Below are 20137 nucleotides of genomic sequence, written 5' to 3' on the forward strand. Positions count from 1 at the left end.
AAAGTTAGCCTTCTTCCCGACAAAAAACAACAAAAAGATATCAGTAAGTAGAACATACGTGACAATTTTTGTTGTCCAAAATTGCAGTAAAACCAAATGAACAAACATCCCCATAAAGATGACCATTGTCCTAGGAAAAAAAAGTTTTCGATCAAAATTCATCCAAGATAAAAAAATCTACTGTAGGATTTCCCAAATAAATATAAGATTGACTTTAAAAGAAAAAGTAAAATAAATTGGATCACATAAGTACTTTAACCACTTTACACAGCATTGCTGTCCCTACTCACAGTGACGCGGTTAATGATTCAAGTGTGTAACCATATTGTTCTGTACACATCCTTACAGACTTCGATAAATAATCATTTAGATACATTTACGTAGCCAAATATAAATCTATGCAAAAATCTGTGCAAAAAAATATAAACACTCTCAAAATGACGCCACAAAACCGCTATTTCAAAATTAAAATCTTCCTTTTATTTAATTTTTTTCAATAAAAGGCGAGATAGATTTCCCTTCACAGAAGGGTATATAGGTTAACATTAAAAGGACTTCTGGGTCAGAATGCCATACAACATTCAGGCTAAATGAAAGGGCTTGTGTGTGTGTTTGGAGGCAAATCTAGACCACTGTTCATCCAGATTTCTTGTATGATTTGTTCCCTGCGTTCTATCCTTTCTGCAAGATCGGCGGCGTCCATCGCGCTATAAACCGGACGCTGCGATTTGCATAGCTCCCTAAACTCCTCCGAGAAGTGGGATTTTAAAGAGGCCTCGTCCTCTCCTTCCTCCTCCTCGCTGCTGTCGTCATCGCGGGCCTTCTCACGTATAATCTGCCCGTTCATTTGCGGGAGCTTGCGCCAGTCGCTTCTCCACGATACTCGGGTTGCGACCGCCAACAGGGTGAAGATCAGCCCGATGCAGACGCTCGACACGAAGAACAGGGCGGCCTTTTCCGGATGATCTAAATAAATGCGGAGACCATGAAAGAGACATTGTAGCTATAGATGAGTGACTTTGTGACATATCTTTGTTTTAGAGATTAGTAAATTTGAGAGCGATCAACAGATAAGATTATTGGAGGAGCACCGTTGCAATATGTCTTGTAATTAGAACCAGATTAATTTGTTGCTTAGGTGGTAATTTGAAAAATATTAAACTGGGCCTGTATGTGGCTCTCAAGAACTCAACTTGGGATGCTCTGCTCTAAATGATGCTCTTTGGGTCCACTTGAGTGTTGGGAGGGCAGCAGTGCATTGAATCATCCTATGTTGACTGCCACCCCCAGCACTAAAGGTGCCCCAGTAGCATCTTAAAACATCTGCTAAAGGTGCCCCAATAGCATGTTAAAACATCCGGCTTGGTAATGAGAACAGAGGATAGCTTGCAAATATGAATCAGAAGAAGCCTGTGATTTACTTCCTGAGACTTGGCCCAGTTCTGAACCCCAAGTATTAGTAACACTTTTCCAATTGCCTAGCGCTTCTTCTGCTTTGAGATGGAGATCTGAAGGCTACTGGGGTCCACCAACAATTAAGTCCTCCACTGCCTCCAAAACAAACCCCTAGTGTGACCCAGGAAGCCGCCAGTGGTTCGTATCACATTGGAAATGTCCAACCCAAAACAAACTGGACCAAAGTCAAAGTCTGTATGTTTGGGCTATTTAAAAGATAATGTAGTAGCTAAACTAGCCCAATCCAATATACAAGGAAATGTATCATCACCTGTTCTTTGTGATAACTTTTACACAATACAACTTTACACAACATTTGTTTTTTTACTTACACAATTTTACAAGTTATATGCAAAATCGTACCGTTTAGTAGTACAGTATAAAAGAAATCTCACATGCTCAGTCCTATTTCAATAAAATGTAAATATTTTCTCGTTCCCAATTCAACAGTTTACATTTGTATGTTTTAAAAATAATAATAATAATTTTGTTTAAAATGTGTAATGTTTTATAGTAATCAAATTTGGAGTGTTTTTATAGTGATTACATTTGTAATGATTTTATAGTGATTATATTTGGAGTGTTTTTGCAGTTTTTACCTAATCTCTTTTGTGAAAACCATTTGTAAACAGTGTATACAAATAAATTGTTGATGAAGAGGCTATACCAATTGCTGTTTTGTTTAATCTAATTATGCTGCCGTTATTAGCCAAAGAGATAACATGGAAAAACAATAACTACAAGATACGATTTTACATTTTAGAGACCAGAACGAAATAGAAAAACATATTTTTCTATTTCCCATTAAAACAAGGATCGTCTCACCATACTAATGCAGTTTAATGTCACAATACTAATCTATACTGTCACGTATGAGTTCCACATAATCTATCTGACGGGTTTCCTACCTTTGATATAAGCAAACGCAGCAAGGGAGTTGCTGAGAAAGATCCCATCTCTCTTAGGAAGTCGGGATTCATGGGGGTCAAGTTTGACATCTGTTTTAACAACAACAGAAAACACATCATGTATGTAAAATAAGGTGAAGAACAAAATGTTACACCTGGTGGAACCATGCTGCACACGTGTACTACAAGGACAAAGTTAGAGCGTGAGCAAAAGAATGGGTTATGTACATGCCACAATAACGTAAGGCTTCATGCCACTACCATGAGACACAATGGGAACATAGTGTAACAGTCCGAAAGCCATGAGATGAAGACAGCATGCTGGTCACAAGCATTGGGTACATTTATAAACCCTGCAGGGATGTGTAACACGATATATAGCAATTTGCTCCATAACACGGTGCAAACATGTTCTTTTGGTCAGTTTGTGGCAGCAGCAGATGTATGAAATAGTCCCGTCCCGTCCCCCCCTCTGTTTCTTACAACGGATGTTGACATCCTAAGCCAAGAGGTTACTGCCACATCAGACCTGAAAGATTTGAACACATCCCTTTCTAATACTGCGCTGAACTGCCCACTAACGCATCCAAAAACCACTCGTGCACGGACACAGGTGAAGCAACGTTGATATAAAGCACCTTGATGCATTGTCACAAATGGACACAGCATAAACGTGACCATTTGTGCGTCAACGTCATGTCGTAGATATCCCCCTACAGACTGAGGCATTGTTTTTCATCTACAACTTAACCCATGCAATGAGAATGCATATGAAATGGAAGGGTTAGGTAAGCATGAGACGTAGAGGATCACATCTCTTGACCACAGATAGGTTTAAAACAACAGCAACTACTTAGCACGTTGGTAATGTTTTAAGATTAGGATGGATGCTAACATATGTACACACGTGTACCCTGTCGTCAAAGTGACTTAAAAAACAAGTAGTGATACTGTGCCCAACAAATGAAGTCAAGCTTCCTAAAACAAATCCAATTTTCTTTCAATAAAAAGTGGAACACAAAAAGTAGTGGTACTGTGTGCTAGTAAATAAAAAGGTTTGGATACTCTGTACCCTCACACTTTGACCTCTGTTTATAGGTAATTGTGACCAGGGCTACTGACAAGGACCGGGAGAGCCGGGACAACTGCTGCAGGGGGCCTAGGCAGCGGGCGCTGGAAGCTGGGATCGGGCCAGAGGTCAGACTCAACATCCGGCTGCCGGGCCTGAGATCTCCCCCCCGCTGCAGCGGGTCTCTCCTGCGCAGGCCCCATCCTCGCGCCCCGGACATTGAGCCCAACTGATCGGTACAGCACCGAAGGCCTCTCATTAAGGTAAGGTGTGTGTGTGTATGGAGGGGGGGAGGGGTTATGTGTATTGGGGAGTGGGTTATTCTGTGTATTGGGGGGGTATTGTGTATTGGGGAGGAGGCTATTATGTGTATTGGGGGTTATGTGTATTGGGGATGGGGTTATTATTTATATTGGAGAGGGGTTATGTGTATGGGGGGATGTGGGAGAGAGGGAGAGGCATGAGGGAGAGAGAGATGTGGGCTAGAGGGACAGAGAGATGTGGGCTAGAGGGACAGAGAGGTGGGGGCTAGAGGGAGAGAGAGGTGGGGGCATGAAGGAGAGAGAGGTGGGGCTTGAGGGAGAGATGTGGGGGCGTGAGGGAGTGAGAGAGGTGGGGGCGTGAGGGAGAGAGGTGGGCGCGTGAGGGAGAGAGGTGGGCACATGAGGGAGAGAGAGGTGGGAGTATGAGAGAGACGTGGGAGCGTGAGAGAGAGGGAGGTGGGACCATGAGGGAGAGAGGTGGGAGCGTGAGGGAGTGAGGTGGGATGTGGGAGAGGGGAGTGAGAAAGAGAGGAGGGTGAGACTGATGCGGGGTGTGAGAGATAGAGGGGGGTGTCGCAAGGCCGCCGACACTTGGGGATGGAGTACGCCCAGTGGAAACTCGTCCTGAGCCCCGGGAAAGCTGTCTGCGGCCCTGATCGTCATTAATTCATTTACCAGGATATCACATTTTTTGAGACACACGTCCCTTGTGTGATCTTTATATTATGTAGCATCCTACCTATCACTCCTAAACATGTCTACCTTTCATCTCCTCCCTATATACTGTATTTGTACTCTCTCAAATCCCTCCCAATTTCCCATGATCTCCTGGACTGTAGGTTTCACTGTGTGCATGTTGCCTGTTTGTTTTTCCCCAACAACCAGTAAGAGTCAGACCCCTTTCCCAGGTGCTGTAAAGATATCTTACTCTGGATCAGTTCTGAACAGTGGCGGATGTCAAAATCCGCCGCCTCTCGGCACAGCGGTTGCGGCCGCCTCCTTACCTGCCGCCCCGCTCCTTCTGAAACGCAGTGTCAAATGACACCGCAGATCAACGTAACATCGCACAGCGTCACGTTGCCATGGTAACGCAACATAATTTGCTGCACGTTTGCGGTTCAAAAGGAGGAGCACGGCAGGTAAGGAGGCGGCCGCAACAGCTAAATGACTTCCCATCAGGCCCGATAGGCCCGAGAGCGCGGCAAAAGTATATGGGGGTGGACATTTTTGTCGTCCTCAAATTTTGTGCCCAGGCCTAACGGGCCTACTGGGAAATCCGCCACTGTTTCTCAAGCTGAAATATTCCCAAGCAAAGGAAGCAGCTTTCTCAGCATAAGGTAGCGGTCCCAGTAACTACTACAGCGCACGCCTTGGCGTGCACTGTGCAATCAAGCCCCGCCCCCCCCGTCCGGCCGGTCCCAGTCCCTACCTTGTCGCGCACCTTTCCCCAGCGGTGCGCGACACGTTTTCAGGCAGGCAGGGGAATTTGAGATTAGCATTTGCAACGGAGGCGTGGCCACGCCCCCGCCGGCGGTTCAGCCAATGAGGGCAAACCAGCCGCGGGACGTCATGGCCACGCCCCCGCAAACCCACAGCCACGCCCCCTCTCGTTGTAAACCTTCCCTCAGACCGCCGATCGCGGTGTAGCGCTGTGCATGCGCCGCCCCCCCCGCCGGGCGCGCGTGCCACAGTGAAGACTGGGGACTCACCCTTAGGAACAGGTGCCCGATTCAGACCAGTGGTGGGACATCTTCTAGCTGCCAGTGCGGAGGATTGTAGTTTCCGACCAGCTTAGATCTTAGATCCATACTAACTATCGGAAATGAGATGGTCTCGAGTTACTTACTTAAGGGAAGCACGACTTAGGCTGCGGTCCCAGTGATCACTGTGACACGCGCGCCCGGCGGGGGAGGGGGGAGCGGCGCGTGCACAGCGCTACCCGCGATCTGCGGTCTTTCGGGAGATTGAGACGGGAGGGGGCGTGGTCGGGGTTTTGCGGGGGAGTGGTCATGACCTCACGCGGCTGGTTCGCCCTCATTGGGTGAACCGCCGGCGGGGGCGCGGCCACGCCTCCGTCGCCAGTTCTGAACTCAATTCCATCGAGTTAAAAAAAAACTGCGAGTACAGCGCGGCTGCACCTTCAGCGGGAAGGTGAGTACTGGGCCCAGTCCCATTGAGGGGCGGTGCTTACACGCACAGCGCACGCCGAGGTCTGCGCTGTAGCAGTGACTGGGACCGCAGCCTTAGTCGGCCACTTATTACAAAACAATGCGCTGAAGGGACTCATCCTGGAGCAGCATGTAAGAAAGATACGCTGACCCAGAACACCACTTAGCAAAATGCTCACTGCAACGTGAGACGTGTGACCCCTCCTCTATCATTTAACAGCTGCTTATTTAAAGCAGAAGTCCCACCTGCCTGCTCATTTTTATTAGTATTATTGCTTATACTTTTATGAACTGGGTTGTGCCCTGGAACTGATTCTCTTACCCCTACCTCAGGAATCCCCCGCCCCCTCCCCCCCACCCCCCGCCAGGCTGTCCGCATATTCTAACGTGTTGCGTCGTGGAGATGACAAGGAGACTTCCTCTCAGTGACCGCACAGTCATATTTGTTGTTCTTTCAAAAGGACAAAAAAAATAATCAAAGTCTATTTTACCGCCAATCAAGGGCATACGAAGCACCTTAATTCTACGCTAACACTATTAACAGTCTTTTTAGGATTTTATTGTATTGTATTAAATAGACCCCTAAATGCACTCCTGTTACCAACACATTCACTTCCATTCAATTGCTTTCCACTACATTGGGGCCTAGAACTATGTAGAGAAAGTTACTGACCGGGGCAGGAATACAGCATTTTTAGCAGCTTGTCGCAAAGTATTATTTTCTTTCTGCCAAAACTACAAGAGGATTTTTCGGGGGGGGATCATGATGAAAATGAAAAAGCAATTGGTTTGTGACAGACGCCGTGGGAGTCGTCTTTTAACCCCTACACTGCCAGAGACACCTGCGATATGTGTCACGCACCTCTGCCAGTGTAATGTCTCCCTGGCAATGAATTGGTTAAGTTGTCTGCATATTACAATTCCACGTGACGCAGTACAGCGAAACCTATCGATGGTCAAGTGAGTGTTCCCCATGGAAAGGTTATTATAAACCGGGAAGATTACCATATTCACCGTCATTCTGCTTCAAAGAAGGAATAAGACTAGAAACCTTTGGGTCGACCTCTGTGAGCATGATTTTGGGAACTACAAATAAAAACAGAAAGATTTTATACTTGTTTTTCAATGTCCTTACTATATGCATTTACACACACATTGAAAGGAGCAGGCTAAGTTAAATAACCCCTCCCCCCCCTCTTCCTTTCAGCATGGGTGAGAAGCAGGGGGTCCCCGGGGCTAAACCCCGTTAATTTCAGCTCCGGGGACCACCTAGTTGCCTAGATACTTCCCGAAGAAGGTGCCACGGAGGTTTAAATACGAAGCGTCACGCTGGCCAATTGAAAGCCGAGATGAATGATGTCGTGGCTTCCTATTGGCCCGCATGACGCAGGAGATTTAAACCTCCATTTTGTTTCCCCATGAGGGGAGCACCCGAAAACCCTTTCCCCGGTAAGAATCCCGGTTCAGTTCTGGAGACCCCCTGCTTCCTATACATGTAAAAAATAAAAAAAACAGGAGGGTAAGAACATTTTTCTGTAGGTTTGAACTGATCCTTCAATATGACATTTTCTAAGGTTTCAGAAATGAGTATGTCTGCAGATTGTTTAATATTTTGAAGATTCATTCATGTAAACACACAATTCTACATTGCATTATATTTGAAGATAAATTTGCAGAACATAGATGCAACATGTACCATGCAAACCCTTCAGGGCACATCTCTGTTTTGGAATTACCGGTGTGCAGGGGCGTTCCTAGCTGTAAGCAGGTGGGGCGCTGCCTAGGGGCTGCATGTCTCAGGGGGGCGGCAAGAGGGCAAGGGTAGCAGCACGGCTGCTTTCCTTATTTACTATTCATTTTTTGAATATACAATTGCGGGATTGAAGCACCAGCACCCTCTATAGGGGGCGCCGGTATCTCCTGCTCGGGTTTAAATGTCCCGTTCCCACGTAAGCTGCAAGGCATGACGTCATGGCTTCCTATTGGCCCATGTGGCCGGGACATTTAAACCTGCGCAGGAGATACGGGCACCCTCTAAGGAGGTAAGTATCTCAGAAAGTAGTAGGTCCCTGGAGCAGAAATGAATGCGGTTAGCTTTGGAGGCCTTCTACTTCCTACCTAAGGGGGGGAAAACATTTTTGTGGGGGACACATTTTTTTTGTGGGGGGCCTTTATAGTGCTGGCCTAAGGGCGGCACGTAACCTAGGCATGGGCCTGCTGGTGTGCTCATCCCTAGGTTAGTGCGTTTCGCATTCTGAGGAGTGTACTTGACCTGTTATGTGAACACTGGCAGGCTGCTGGCTCCACGCAACACGTTTTGATAAGGGAGTAGGTGGCTCTATAGTAGAGCAGCCGGATTGTGGTACAAATATATAGAGTGGCAGAACGTGAACTCACTCGACATGCTTTGAAGCCGTCGCCCACAACTATCATTAGAGTGCAAGCAGTTTTTGGAGGCAGCAAAACTGTGGCCAGATAAATTGCAAGTCAATTTCCCGGTTCCTGCCTTGTGTGATACCGGGCAAAGATGAGCATTATCAATACTAAACATGGGAAATATTGTATACCTGATAATATGTGCTACTTCTCCAGTCACCCTGTAAGGTTCCTTTGAAAACATGTAATTGCATTTGTTCCCACTTTATAGAGAACAAAATGTTACCTGTGGAGCTTATACCCAATAAAGTGCAATAATAAGGGTTCTAAAACAAGGATCTTATATAAAGTCCAATGGACCTATTAATCACACATAAACTTAGTGATATATACCTATAGTGACATGTGAATACTAAGCGTAACACTTAATCACATCTAACACATGCAATAAAACACAGGCGTGATGAAGGTAAATCAAACGTGAGAAAATGTGAAACAAGTGTTAGCATTTACAAAAACTATACAAACAACCGTTGATTGCAGCTCTAAACCCCTCAATGGATTTCTTTCTCAATCCCGTAGTATAGATTTCTAGGTCGTGGGGAGCGCAGGAGTTATAACCGAAAAGATTTAGAGAGCACACAATAGTGCAATACGTCTGGTAACCAAATAATGACTGAGCAAACATCCCATGGGGATATACTCGCATATTCACCATTATTATAAGCGTGTCCCAAATCAGTGGCAATGATGGTGGACGTGTGACCCGTTAGCAGTCTTTAGGAGAGAGGACCTTTGCAAATAAAAGGTGAAAAAGATCAATAGTGCAGACTGAAAATAAATGTCATCAATATAAAACAGGTACAATTCAACAGTCACATGGTGTCAATCATATAAAAGCATGGATAACACAGGTTAGGCGGAGATCCGAGGCAGGTAGCTCCTCTCCTCCGCAATCTCTCACCCCTCCTCTCCTCCGCGATCTCTCACCGCTCCTCTCCTCCGCGATCTCTCACCCCTCCTCTCCTCCGCGATCTCTCACCCCTCCTCTCCTCCGCGATCTCTCACCGCTCCTCTCCTCTGCGATCTCTCACCGCTCCTCTCCTCCGCGATTTCTCACTGCTCCTCTCCTCCGCGATATCTTACCGCTCCTCTCCTCCACGATTTCTCACCGCTCCTCTCCTCCACGATCTCTCACCGCTCCTCTCCTCCGCAATGTCTCACCGCTCCTCTCCTTCGCGATCTCTCACCGCTCCTCTCCCCCGTGATCTCTTGCCGCTCCTCTCCCCCGTGATCTCTTGCCGCTCCTCTCCTCCGCGGTCTCTCACCGCTCCTCTCCTCCGCGGTCTCTCACCACTCCTCTCCTCCACGATCTGGATGTCTCGCTGTGAGGCTCCCGCACTTCCGTGTTGGATCCCCGAATGATGAGAAAAACTGCACCGGCGTCGTTCCTTCTCAGGTGCTCAAAAAACTCTACACGATTCACCGCTGGCGGTTTCATCAGGAGTATTCCTGTGTATATCTTTTTGATTATTACTTCTGCGTTCACCATGACCTGGAAATCTATTTGTTCCCACTTGCAATATATTTGACCATGGGCTTCGACAACCACTATATATGTACAAGTACAGTACATGAACAGTTACAGTTAGGTCCGGAAATAATTGGACACTGATACAAGTTTTGTTATTTTGGCTGTGTACCAAAATAAATTCAATTTACAGTTAAATAATGGATATGGGCTTAAAGTGCAGTCTATCAGCTTTAATTTGAGGGTATTCACATCCAAATTGGAGGAAGGGTTTAGGAATTACATCTCTTTAATATGTAGCCCCCTCTTTTTCAAGGGACCTAAAGTAATTGGACAATTGACTCAAACGCTGTTTCATGGACAGGTGTGGACTATTCCTTCGTTATTTCATCATCAATTAAGCAGGTAATTGGTCTGGAGTTGATTCCAGGTGTGGCATTCGCATTTTTAAGCTGTTGCTGTGAACACACAACATGCGGTCAAAGGAGCTCTCAATGCAAGTTAAACAGGGCATCCTTATGCTGCAAAAAAAAAGAAAATCCATCAGAGAGATAGCAAGAACATTAGGAGTGGCCAAATCAACAGTTTGGTACATTCTGAGAAAAAAAAAAGAACGCACTGGTGAGCTCTGCAACACAAAAAGGTTTGGACGTCTACTGAAGACAACAGTGGTGGATGATCAAAGGATCCTTTCCATGGTAAAGAAAAACCCCTTCACAACATCCAGCCAAGTGAAGAACACTCTCCAGGAGGTAGGCATATCATTATCCAAGTCTACCATAAAGAGAAGACTTCACGAGATCAAATACAGAGGGTTCACCACAAGGTGCAAACCATTCATAAGCCTCAAGAATAGAAAGGCCAGATTAGACTTTGCCAAACAATATCTAAACAAGCCAGCCCAGTTCTGGAACAGCATTCTTTGGACAGATGAAACTAAGATCAACCTGTACCAGAATGATGGGAAGAAAAAAGTATGGAGAAGGCTTGGAACGGCTCATGATCCAAAGCATACCACGTCATCTGTAAAACAAGGTGGAGGCAGTGTGATGGCATGGGCATGCATGGCTTTCAATGGCACTGGGTCACTAGTGTTTATTGATGATGTGACAGAAGACAGGAGCAGCCGGATGAATTCTGAAGTGTATAGGGATATATTGTCTGCTCAGATTCAGCCAAATTCAGCAAAGTTGATTGGACGGCGCTTCACTTTACAGATGGACAATGACCCAAAACATACTGCGAAAGTAACCCAGGAGTTTTTTAAGGCAAAGAAGTGGAATATTCTGCAATGGCCAAGTCAATCACCTGATCTCAACCCGATCGAGCATGCATTTCACTTGCTGAAGACAAAACTTAAGGCAGAAAGTCCCACGAACAAACAACAACTGAAGACAGCTGCAGTAAAGGCCTGGCAAAGCATCACAAAGGAGGAAACCCAGCGTTTGGTGATGTCCATGCGTTCCAGACTTCAAGCACTCATTGCCTGCCAAGGCTTCTCGACAAAGTTTTAAAAATTAACATTTTATTTATGATTTTGTTAATTTGTCCAATTACATTTGAGCCCCTGAAATAAGGGGACTGTGTATGAAAATGATTGCAATTCCTAAACGTTTCATACAATTTTTTTGTTCAACCCCTTGAATTAAAGCTGAAAGTCTGCACTTCTATTGCATCTCGTTTGTTTCATTTAAAATCCATTGTGGTGGCGTACAGAGCCAAAATTATGAAAAATGTGTCAGTGTCCAATTATTTCCTGACTTAACTGTATATCGTTCAGTCATATGTGTGTGTATATATATATATATATATATATATATATATATATTTATATATATATATATATATATATATATATATATATATATATCAAAGAAAAATCTGCAGCACTCGCAAAAGGTGATGTACCAAAAGGTATACATTTATTTCATCTAACAAGTACAAAAACAAAAATATGGGCGACGTTTCAGACCAAACGGTCCTTTCTCAAGCATGAGAAAGGGTGATTTTAGTACTTGTTAGATTAAATAAATGTATCCCTATTGATACATCAGCTTTGCAAGTGCTGCAGGTTTTTTCGTTGCTGTATTACCTGGGGCTGGATGGTGATCCTGGCCTTACTGCATGTACCCAGCTGGAAGCTAAGTATTTTTTTTACATTTACTCATGATGAGTGCCTTGGACAACTGATTTCTTCATGTAATTTATTGCACTCACTGCTTTTATTGCTGCAACCACGGTGCAGGAGATGTTCAATGATTTGCAGCTTGTTGTTGTATGTGACTGTAAATTCATGGAAAATTATAATATCTACTAAAATATTGTGCTACATCAACAGGCTTAGGCTGCGGCTTTAGTGCAGCGACTTGCGCTTGGCGCAATCGAATACATGATAGTAAGTGCACATGTCCACACTGCGTGTGCTTTCCAATACTCTGCGCTTGGGGAGACAGGCAAAATTGATTTCTAAGCGCGCTGAAGGGTCACATGACATGGCAACAACAAATGTGACATCACGATACTTCCTTCACTGACATGCCCCGATCCAGGCAATGACACGCCCCCTCCCTTATGTGCCACGCCCCCCGCTCACGCTCGTAAATTGCTGCAGGACAGGCTAGCGCTCCTGCTCAGAGAGTTGGTGACGTCACGGCGCTCAAACATGTGCGTGCGTCGCTGCACTGTGGCCGCAGGCTTAGGCTGGGATTATGGTGGCGGCGTCGCTGCGTGCGTGCGTGCGCGCACCCGGCAAGCACTCTGCTGTATTTTGTTATGGGAGCTATCCAAGTGCCTGCGCAATTGCCGGCAAAGTAGCGCGTTGAAGCGTCAGCGTTCTCAGCAATCTTTAAAATCTGTGTTTTCAGGCGGCTGCCACGTGACGTCAGCGCACGTGACCTGGTTCAGCCAATGAGGGCGAACCAGCTTCGTGACACGTCCACCACGCCCCCGCAACTTATCTACAATCTCCTGCAGTCAAGTTCACAAATCGCTTGGGCTGCAGGAGTGCGCCCGGCGGCGCGCTCGTTCGCACGCGGCCGCGCAGGGACCATAATCCCCGCCTTACAGTGATAACATATTACAACATAATGAGTATATTTATTTTTTTGCCAAACAATAACTTTGTGTACCGAGTGCTTCAACTTGCCTCCTTACCACAAGAATAATTTATAGTAAGATATTTAATAACTCCAGGCAGACATGGGCTTCCAAACTGTCCATCACTGACCATCATTTTGCACCTTTGTTTCCCATAACACCTGTGTGTTAACACTTCCAATGCGGCATAAGATAAGCAGTCTGCAAGAGATAAGGCAAAAGCATAATGTAAGCAACTGAGATTAACATTAACATTAATGCATCTGGATAAGGGGGGGGGGGGCTTGAGTGAGAAGGAAGGGGAGATTGAGTGAGAGGAGGAGGGGGGATTGAGTGAGAGAGAAGGAAGGGGATTGAGGGGGATGAGGAGGAATGGGGTATGGAGTCAGAGGGGGGATTGAGTGAGAGGAGGAGGGGAGATGGAGTGAGAAGAAATGGGGGGGGATGGAGTGAGAAGAGGAGGGGGGTGGAGTGAGAAGAGGAGGGGGGTGGAGTGAAGAAATGGGGGGGGGGGTGGAGTGAGAAGAGGAGGGGGGGTGGAGTGAGAAGAGGGGGGTGGAGTGAGAAGAGGAGGGGGGTGGAGTGAGAAGAGGGGGAGGGTGGAGTGAGAAGAGGAGGGAGGTTGGAGTGAGAAGAGGAGGGGGGGTGGAGTGAGAAAAGGAGGGGGGATGGAGTGAGAAGAGGAGGGGGGGGGTGGAGTGAAAAGAGGAGTGGGGGGGTGGAGTGAGAAGAGGAGTGGGGGGTGGAGTGAGAAGAGGAGGGGGGGTGGAGTGAGAAGAGGGGGGGTGATGGAGTGAGAAGAGGAGGGGGGGGGGGGGGTGGAGTGAGAAGAGGAGTGGGGGGGGGGGGGTGGAGTGAGAAGAGGAGGGGACAGTAGGACAGTGGCCGGCCAACACATTTGTTCCCATTTATTGGCACACCAGAAAAACAGGTTGGACGCCTCTGATCTAGCTATTAAGAGCGTAGATCAACCTCCCAAACTAGGTATTTAGGGTTTCAAGCTGTGATTCCCCCTAAAACAAAAATGAAGTCATAACATAAAGGGGCAAAAGTGTGGCACACAAATCTCGTGTTTAATTGTGTGCGTCTATGTCTTAATCTATAAAAAAAAGTATAATGATAAGCGAGCCCTCAAAAATAAAAACCACAATAACGCACAAATATATCTTTCTTTATAGATGAGATGCACTAAAATGTTCCCACAAAAAAGTGACGATGCCACGACTCTCTTATAATATACTGTAGGGCAGGGGTGGGCAACTCCAGTCCTCAAGGGCCACAAACAGGTCAGGTTTTCTGGATACCCCTGCTTCAGCACAGGAGGCTCAGTCGTTGTTTGAACCACTGATTGAGTGACCTGTTGGTGGCTCTTGTAGACTGGAGTTGGCCACCCTTGCTATATATCATGCTGCAAACTAAGGTTGAAAAGGAGACACTGGACACAAGATTGCAAAAATAGAAAACCTATTCCAAAAACAGACAAAATATAAGGCAAACAGCAATTTCACTCAAATTGTCAAAACTACAAAATATACAGAGCAGTGACAGCAGAAACCCTCTCTAAACTGCATAAAAGGCACAAAGTATTAACCTGCAATTTTCTTAATCTGTGTCATCAGCATAAAAAAAATGTCTTCCATTTTTGGCCGCACAGAAATTAACGGTGCTAGGTGTACAGCATTATCAGTGTTACATACAGAATCAGCCAAAAATGTATATAAGGCAGCACGGATGTTTCCCTATATAGGTTAACAAAATGTATTATTTGTATGCAAATGGTGCAATGCGTAAAAATGTATTTCAAGCAATGAACTATGCGTCATATGTATCAAGTCTATATACATTGTGACAGAGTCACTATCTCTGTATGCTGGAGTAATGCCGTGTGTGTGGTGTCCAGCATGCAGGCAGTCAGATTTCTCGAGAGGCTAGCTGCAGCCAATTGAGACTGAATAAACAGGGGGTTTAAAAGGCAGGCAGGAAGCTGCCACAGAGAGACTTTTCCCCAAACCAGAAGTAGGGCCGCCAACAGGGTGGGTCTGCCGGGGTTGGTGTCCTGGGCCCGCAAGCTGGGGGGCCCGGCCGGCGCTACACATTTCCCCCGACCTGTGGCCAAGCCCTGCTGCCGGTCACAGGCAGACCCCGGCTCTCAGCTGCCTGCATGACCTCTGTCCCACGTCACGAAGCATCCACTGCCGGCGCGCGACCGTGCTCTGACGTCAGCGCGCCGGAAGTAAGCTTGGCCCAGCTTCCGGCGCGTCGATGTCAGCGCTTTCGGCAGTGGAAGCTTGGCGACGTGGGACAGAGGTCATGCAGGCAGCTGAGAGCCGGGGCCCACCTGCGACCGACAGCAGGGCCTGGCCACAGGTCAGGGGAAATGTGCAAAGCCGGCCAGCCGTGCCCCCCCAGCCAGCGGACCCCCGCCCTGACCCAAGGTAAGTGTGTATTTTTATATGTCTTGGGGGTATTTTTATATGTATTGGGGGGCATGGGGGAATTTTTATATGTATCGGGGAGGGTTTAAAAAAAAAATATGTGTGCGTGTGCATGTGTATGTATGTATGTATGTATGTATGTATGTATGTATGGGGGGGGGTTATATGTATTGTTTTTTTATATGTATTGGGAAGGTGGTTTTTTGTGTGCATTTGGGGGGGTAGGGATTTTTTTGTATGTAATTGGGGGTGGGAAGTTTTTTGGTATATATCTTGTGGGGGGAATTGTGTGAGGGGGAGGGAATGAGTGAGCGTGGGATAATTGACAGAGGGAGAGGAGAGAGGGGGTGAGTGAGGTAAAGAGGGAGTAAGAGTGAGACGCAGGGGAGAGAAATACATGCAAGGCGGGAAAGTGAGAGGGGGTGAGATGGAAGGGAGAGAAATACATGGGAAGAGGAGGGGTGAAAGAGAGGGCTCGTGAGGTGTGAAATGGGGGGGGGGGGGGAGGGCGGCTCGCAATACCGCCGACACGGAGAGTGGGTGGGGCCTGCTTAATATGTTTTTCTTGGACCCCACGATTTCTGCTGGCGGCCCTGACCAGAAGAACACTGGTTGGTCTGGTCCCCAGGCCTACAGGGTCTTCGGACCATCTGGGAATCAAACCCAGGAAACAGGGCAGGAGTGGACCTGAAAGACATCCTGGAAGCAGTAGGACTACAACGCCTGCATTGGAGGGATTGCCTGGAGAAACCGAAGACGCCGGACCAGCACACTCAGATAAGGACTTTAATATTGTTCCCTGATATTGGGTTGTATGATTTGGGGCTGGTAACTGGCTTAGCTAGCCAGCCAGGTAGCTAGGGCCTGTGCGGTCTAGTAAGTCTCCCAAGGTTAGTAGGTTTTGATTTTATGGTTTGTGTTTTGCCTTAAAGGGACAGTGTGCCCAATGTTTGTGGAGAACCACTTAAGCTCAAAGCCTAACCAACTGTCTTAGGCTAGGTCCCCGCTGCAGTCGGCGGCGCAGCCTCTCACCAGCTCCTTACCTTCAACCCTGGCAGTCCCCAGGGGCTCCTCGCTCCCGGGCTCACTACATACTGTGACGCGTCAGCCAGCAGGGGCTACAATAGGATTGTGTTCCCGAGCGGCGACGTGTCACATGGTGCGCCAGGGAGCCAATCAGAGGCAATCATCAGATCACCAGGAAGCTGCAGGAGGAGATAGACAGGGGGGGACTATGGGGAGGGAGGGGTGAGCTGGACTAGTGTGTCCTCCGGTCCCCGCTGCCGTCTATTAACATGCTGAGGGCATTTTTTTATGGCATTGTAAAAAGAGCTTAAAACTAGTAAAGAGTGATGTGTTAAAGAATTAAGTGGTCACCATGAAAAAAAGGCCACTTTGTTTGGGGGTGATAGAGGGGGGGGTGTATGCTTTGGGAAATGCACAGCTGCACAGGCTCAGCAAAGCACATATGACTACAGAAACGATGGTTTAATTATCCCTGCACAATATAGTAGGCTGCAGTAAGAGCAGATCATGTTATTTTCTATGCTACAATATGTTTTAAGGGGGCATGTGTAGGAAACTCATTTGCAGAAATCAGTGGATCCTGAAAATGAATCGTTTTCCACATCCACAAAATAGAAAACTTGAGCTTTAAATAAAGTAAGCTATTTGTTTATTGATGTCTTGGACAGTATCCCAATTGAACTCACTGTAGGGACTGTTTATGGGCTGTGAGAGAGCTCACCTGATACATTTGTTTCCCAAGTATACTCATACCCTTGCTTTGTGCTTGTGTCATGCCCCCCCCCCCCTCCATGGCCTCGCCCACCATCATCATGGCTGCGCCCACCATCATCATGGCTGCGCCCACCATCATCATGGCTGCCCCCACCCGACCCGTTTTGACCATGTCCCCCGCACCGTGCGGGCGCGTGCAGTGGGGCGTTAGCCTTAGACTCTTAGGCTGCGACCAGGCAGGGAGCGTGCTGACGCTCATGCGCGGTGACGTCACGCTCCCTGCTCGGCTGGGAGATTTGTGGCCGGCTACGTGCGCGCATGGGGGGCGATTCGGGGGGCGCGGCCATGACATCACGGAGCTGGTTCGCCCACATTGGGCGAACCGCTCATGTGACGCGTGAGCAAGAGACAAATTCAATTATGCTTGCTTCGGCAAGCAGCTAAGCGCCGAGCATGCGCAGGCGCTCGCTCACGCTGGCCACACACATTGCTGCAATGTGTTTCATCGCGGCCAGCGTTAGCACGCTCGCCCGCTCTGCGCCACCCTGGACGAAGCCTTAGGCTTGTTGTATTGTAGGCGCTGGTGTGCGCCCGGCGTTGCGCATGCATGTGGCGCGCGCGTTTAGTTTACATAGTTGTAAGCGGTGGCGTGAAGCAAAGTTACAGTTCAAGCCCCCTACTATGTCATCTTGGATAAAAAATACAGAACAAAAAAAACTGTTCAATAAAGAATTTGGAACTGTCTTAACAGGGCCAGAGCTTGAAACATGCTTTTCTAATAACATAATATAGCATGAACTATTTATTATGTACTATTTGCTCTCTAGCGATTAATCACAGTACAACTCATTTTTTACTGCACATCAACCACTGGTACCCATAAGCTGTCAGGTAGCACCCTACCACACACATGGTAGACAAAGAAGAATTGGACCCAGGCACATACAGTGTAAACATCTGTTCTGGATTTGTTGGGGACAGGCTTACCCATCAGACGGCACAGCGATAGCCGCGCTGTGATTGGCTTGGCAGCGTCACGTGGCGCGGCAGCAGCACGAAAATAAAATTTTCATGTCTTTCTTCTGCTCTGCCGGATCAACGATCACTGCCATAAGCGCGCGCGTCGGAAGTATAGAAGGTCAGGTTTAAACACAGTCGATTATATTTGACGCGCGCGCACACGGTAGCGAATACGCGTGCACTATATTACACGCCTTACTGACCCCACCGCGAGGCCATCCTGCCACAACATTAAATGCACCTTTTATGAAGGCTTGTACTATGTTTTAGCCCGAAAATGTTGACGCACAACAAAATGCAACCATGTCTTAGTACAGCGGTGCGCAAACTGGGGGCGGGAGATTTGTCTTGGGGGGCGCGGCCGTTGCAGAGGCCCCGTGCTCTTCCCCCAGGCATTTAATTTAATGCCGGGGAATCGCGCGAGGCCCCTGCAAAAGGAAACGTACCTGGAATCAGACGCGTCTCCATGGCAACGACGTCGCCAGCGTCAAATGACGCCGTGGGTCATGTGACGTGATGTCACGCGACCCCTGTGCATCATTTGACGCATCGAGAAGGTAGGAGAGGAGGCGCGAGACCAGGGAAGGCCTGGCAGGGGGGCGCAGCTTAAAAAGTTTGCGCTCCCCTGTCTTAGTACATAGTGTAGGCCCCTTTTTAAAGAATGTTTTCCCAAGTCTTTCACCTGTTTACTATTTGATGTTGTGGTGTAGATTTTTTTTATATATATATATATATATATATATATATATATATATATATATATATATTTTTTAGTGCATACCCTTTACATCTGTGCGCCAAAAGAAGTTTCAGGTTAGTACATAGGTGCACACAAGTGCAATTTAAAATGAGAAATCTGTGTGCCAAAAAACCCTCCAGTGACACTTAGGGCAAAGGTCTTTATATTTCAGAGTAAACATCCTATTCATTTCAATGGGAATCTTTTTTTTCTCTGATACATATGGTGCAAGTTTTTGGTCCCAGAATTGCCCCACTTTGCCTTTATACATATGCCAATGAGTCTCCGTGCATGTTAAGATTCCAGCGAATCCATGCCTCCTGCACTCTCTATGGTAACCTGCGCTTCTCTGCAATGTCACACTCTCTATGGTAACCTGCGCTTCTCTGCAATGTCACACTCTCTATGGTAACCTGCGCTTCTCTGCAATGTCACACTCTCTATGGTAACCTGCGCTTCTCTGCAATGTCACACTCTCTATGGTAACCTGCGCTTCTCTGCAATGTCACACTCTCTATGCCTGAGGAATGAAGCCTTCAAAAAGAGTTTCCTAAGAAGCATTTACCTTTAAAACCCCCCAAATAAAAACAGAATAAAAACATTTCCCACCAGGACTTTGACTTTGTTACAAGGAGATTTGACCGGTACATGAAGAATGGGAATTCCTGATGCTTAATGCCTTTGTTGCCAATTAACTTATCTGCCCTCTGGCAGGAAAGATGGTAATGGGGAGGGGGATCCCTAACTTAATGGTGCAATCCCATATAGCCAGCCAAAACCAAACATTGTGTAAATAATGTATCAATCTACTTGGACTTAAATAAGTCTTCCGCCCCTATTCAATATGTAGACCCTTTATCTCCTTACTTGGTGATGTTTAAGCTCCATTCATTTAAATGGGGCTTAAATCTTCCTAAACAAAGGTAACACAGCTTCACACCATACTCATTAGGGGTCTAAGACTTCTGGTGGGATTTTCATTCTAGAAGTAGATAGTTGGAAGCGTCTAACCATACTCAGCATCACAAATCCACATCTATCAACAATCCACATCCCTTACAGTCTAATAATTAGTGGCTGAAGAGAAAGCCGCCCAACGTTATCTTACTCCCTAATAGAAACTGTCCCATTTGCCCTATTTTCTCACATCAACCATGTTGATAACCCCTTTACCCCCTCGTCTTCATAACACTCTTCTGGTTCCTCTCATGTAGTCCGACAGCTCCTACAGGACCTCTTCTGTCCCAACTTCTCATCTCCACCAGGGTCTTCTCTCTTCTCCCTCATCTTCTGACCAACCAATACACTTTTTTTTTTATTTCAGCATCGTCTGAATG

At 46.9% G+C, this 20137-nt stretch overlaps 1 protein-coding gene across 5 annotated transcripts in view; it reads right to left on the bottom strand.

Moving 5' to 3' along the window:
• Positions 1-457: 457 nt before the first annotated feature.
• Positions 458-20137, bottom strand: part of EVA1C (eva-1 homolog C) — a 74676-nt gene continuing 54996 nt past the window's right edge. For 2 of the 5 annotated variants that reach the window (XM_075593885.1, XM_075593890.1), the window contains exons 5-8: positions 12924-13067; positions 6869-6949; positions 2364-2453; positions 458-966 (exon numbers count right to left, since the gene is read on the bottom strand). In XM_075593885.1, coding sequence (XP_075450000.1) covers positions 587-966; positions 2364-2453; positions 6869-6949; positions 12924-13067 — 695 coding nt within the window. In that variant the 3' untranslated portion in view covers positions 458-586. The remainder of the gene's footprint in view (positions 967-2363; positions 2454-6868; positions 6950-12923; positions 13068-20137) is intronic. The other 3 variants (XM_075593887.1, XM_075593888.1, XM_075593889.1) reach the window with 3 other exon arrangements.

The sequence above is a fragment of the Ascaphus truei genome, chromosome 3 (genome assembly GCF_040206685.1).
Source record: "Ascaphus truei isolate aAscTru1 chromosome 3, aAscTru1.hap1, whole genome shotgun sequence".
NCBI lineage: Eukaryota > Metazoa > Chordata > Amphibia > Anura > Ascaphidae > Ascaphus > Ascaphus truei.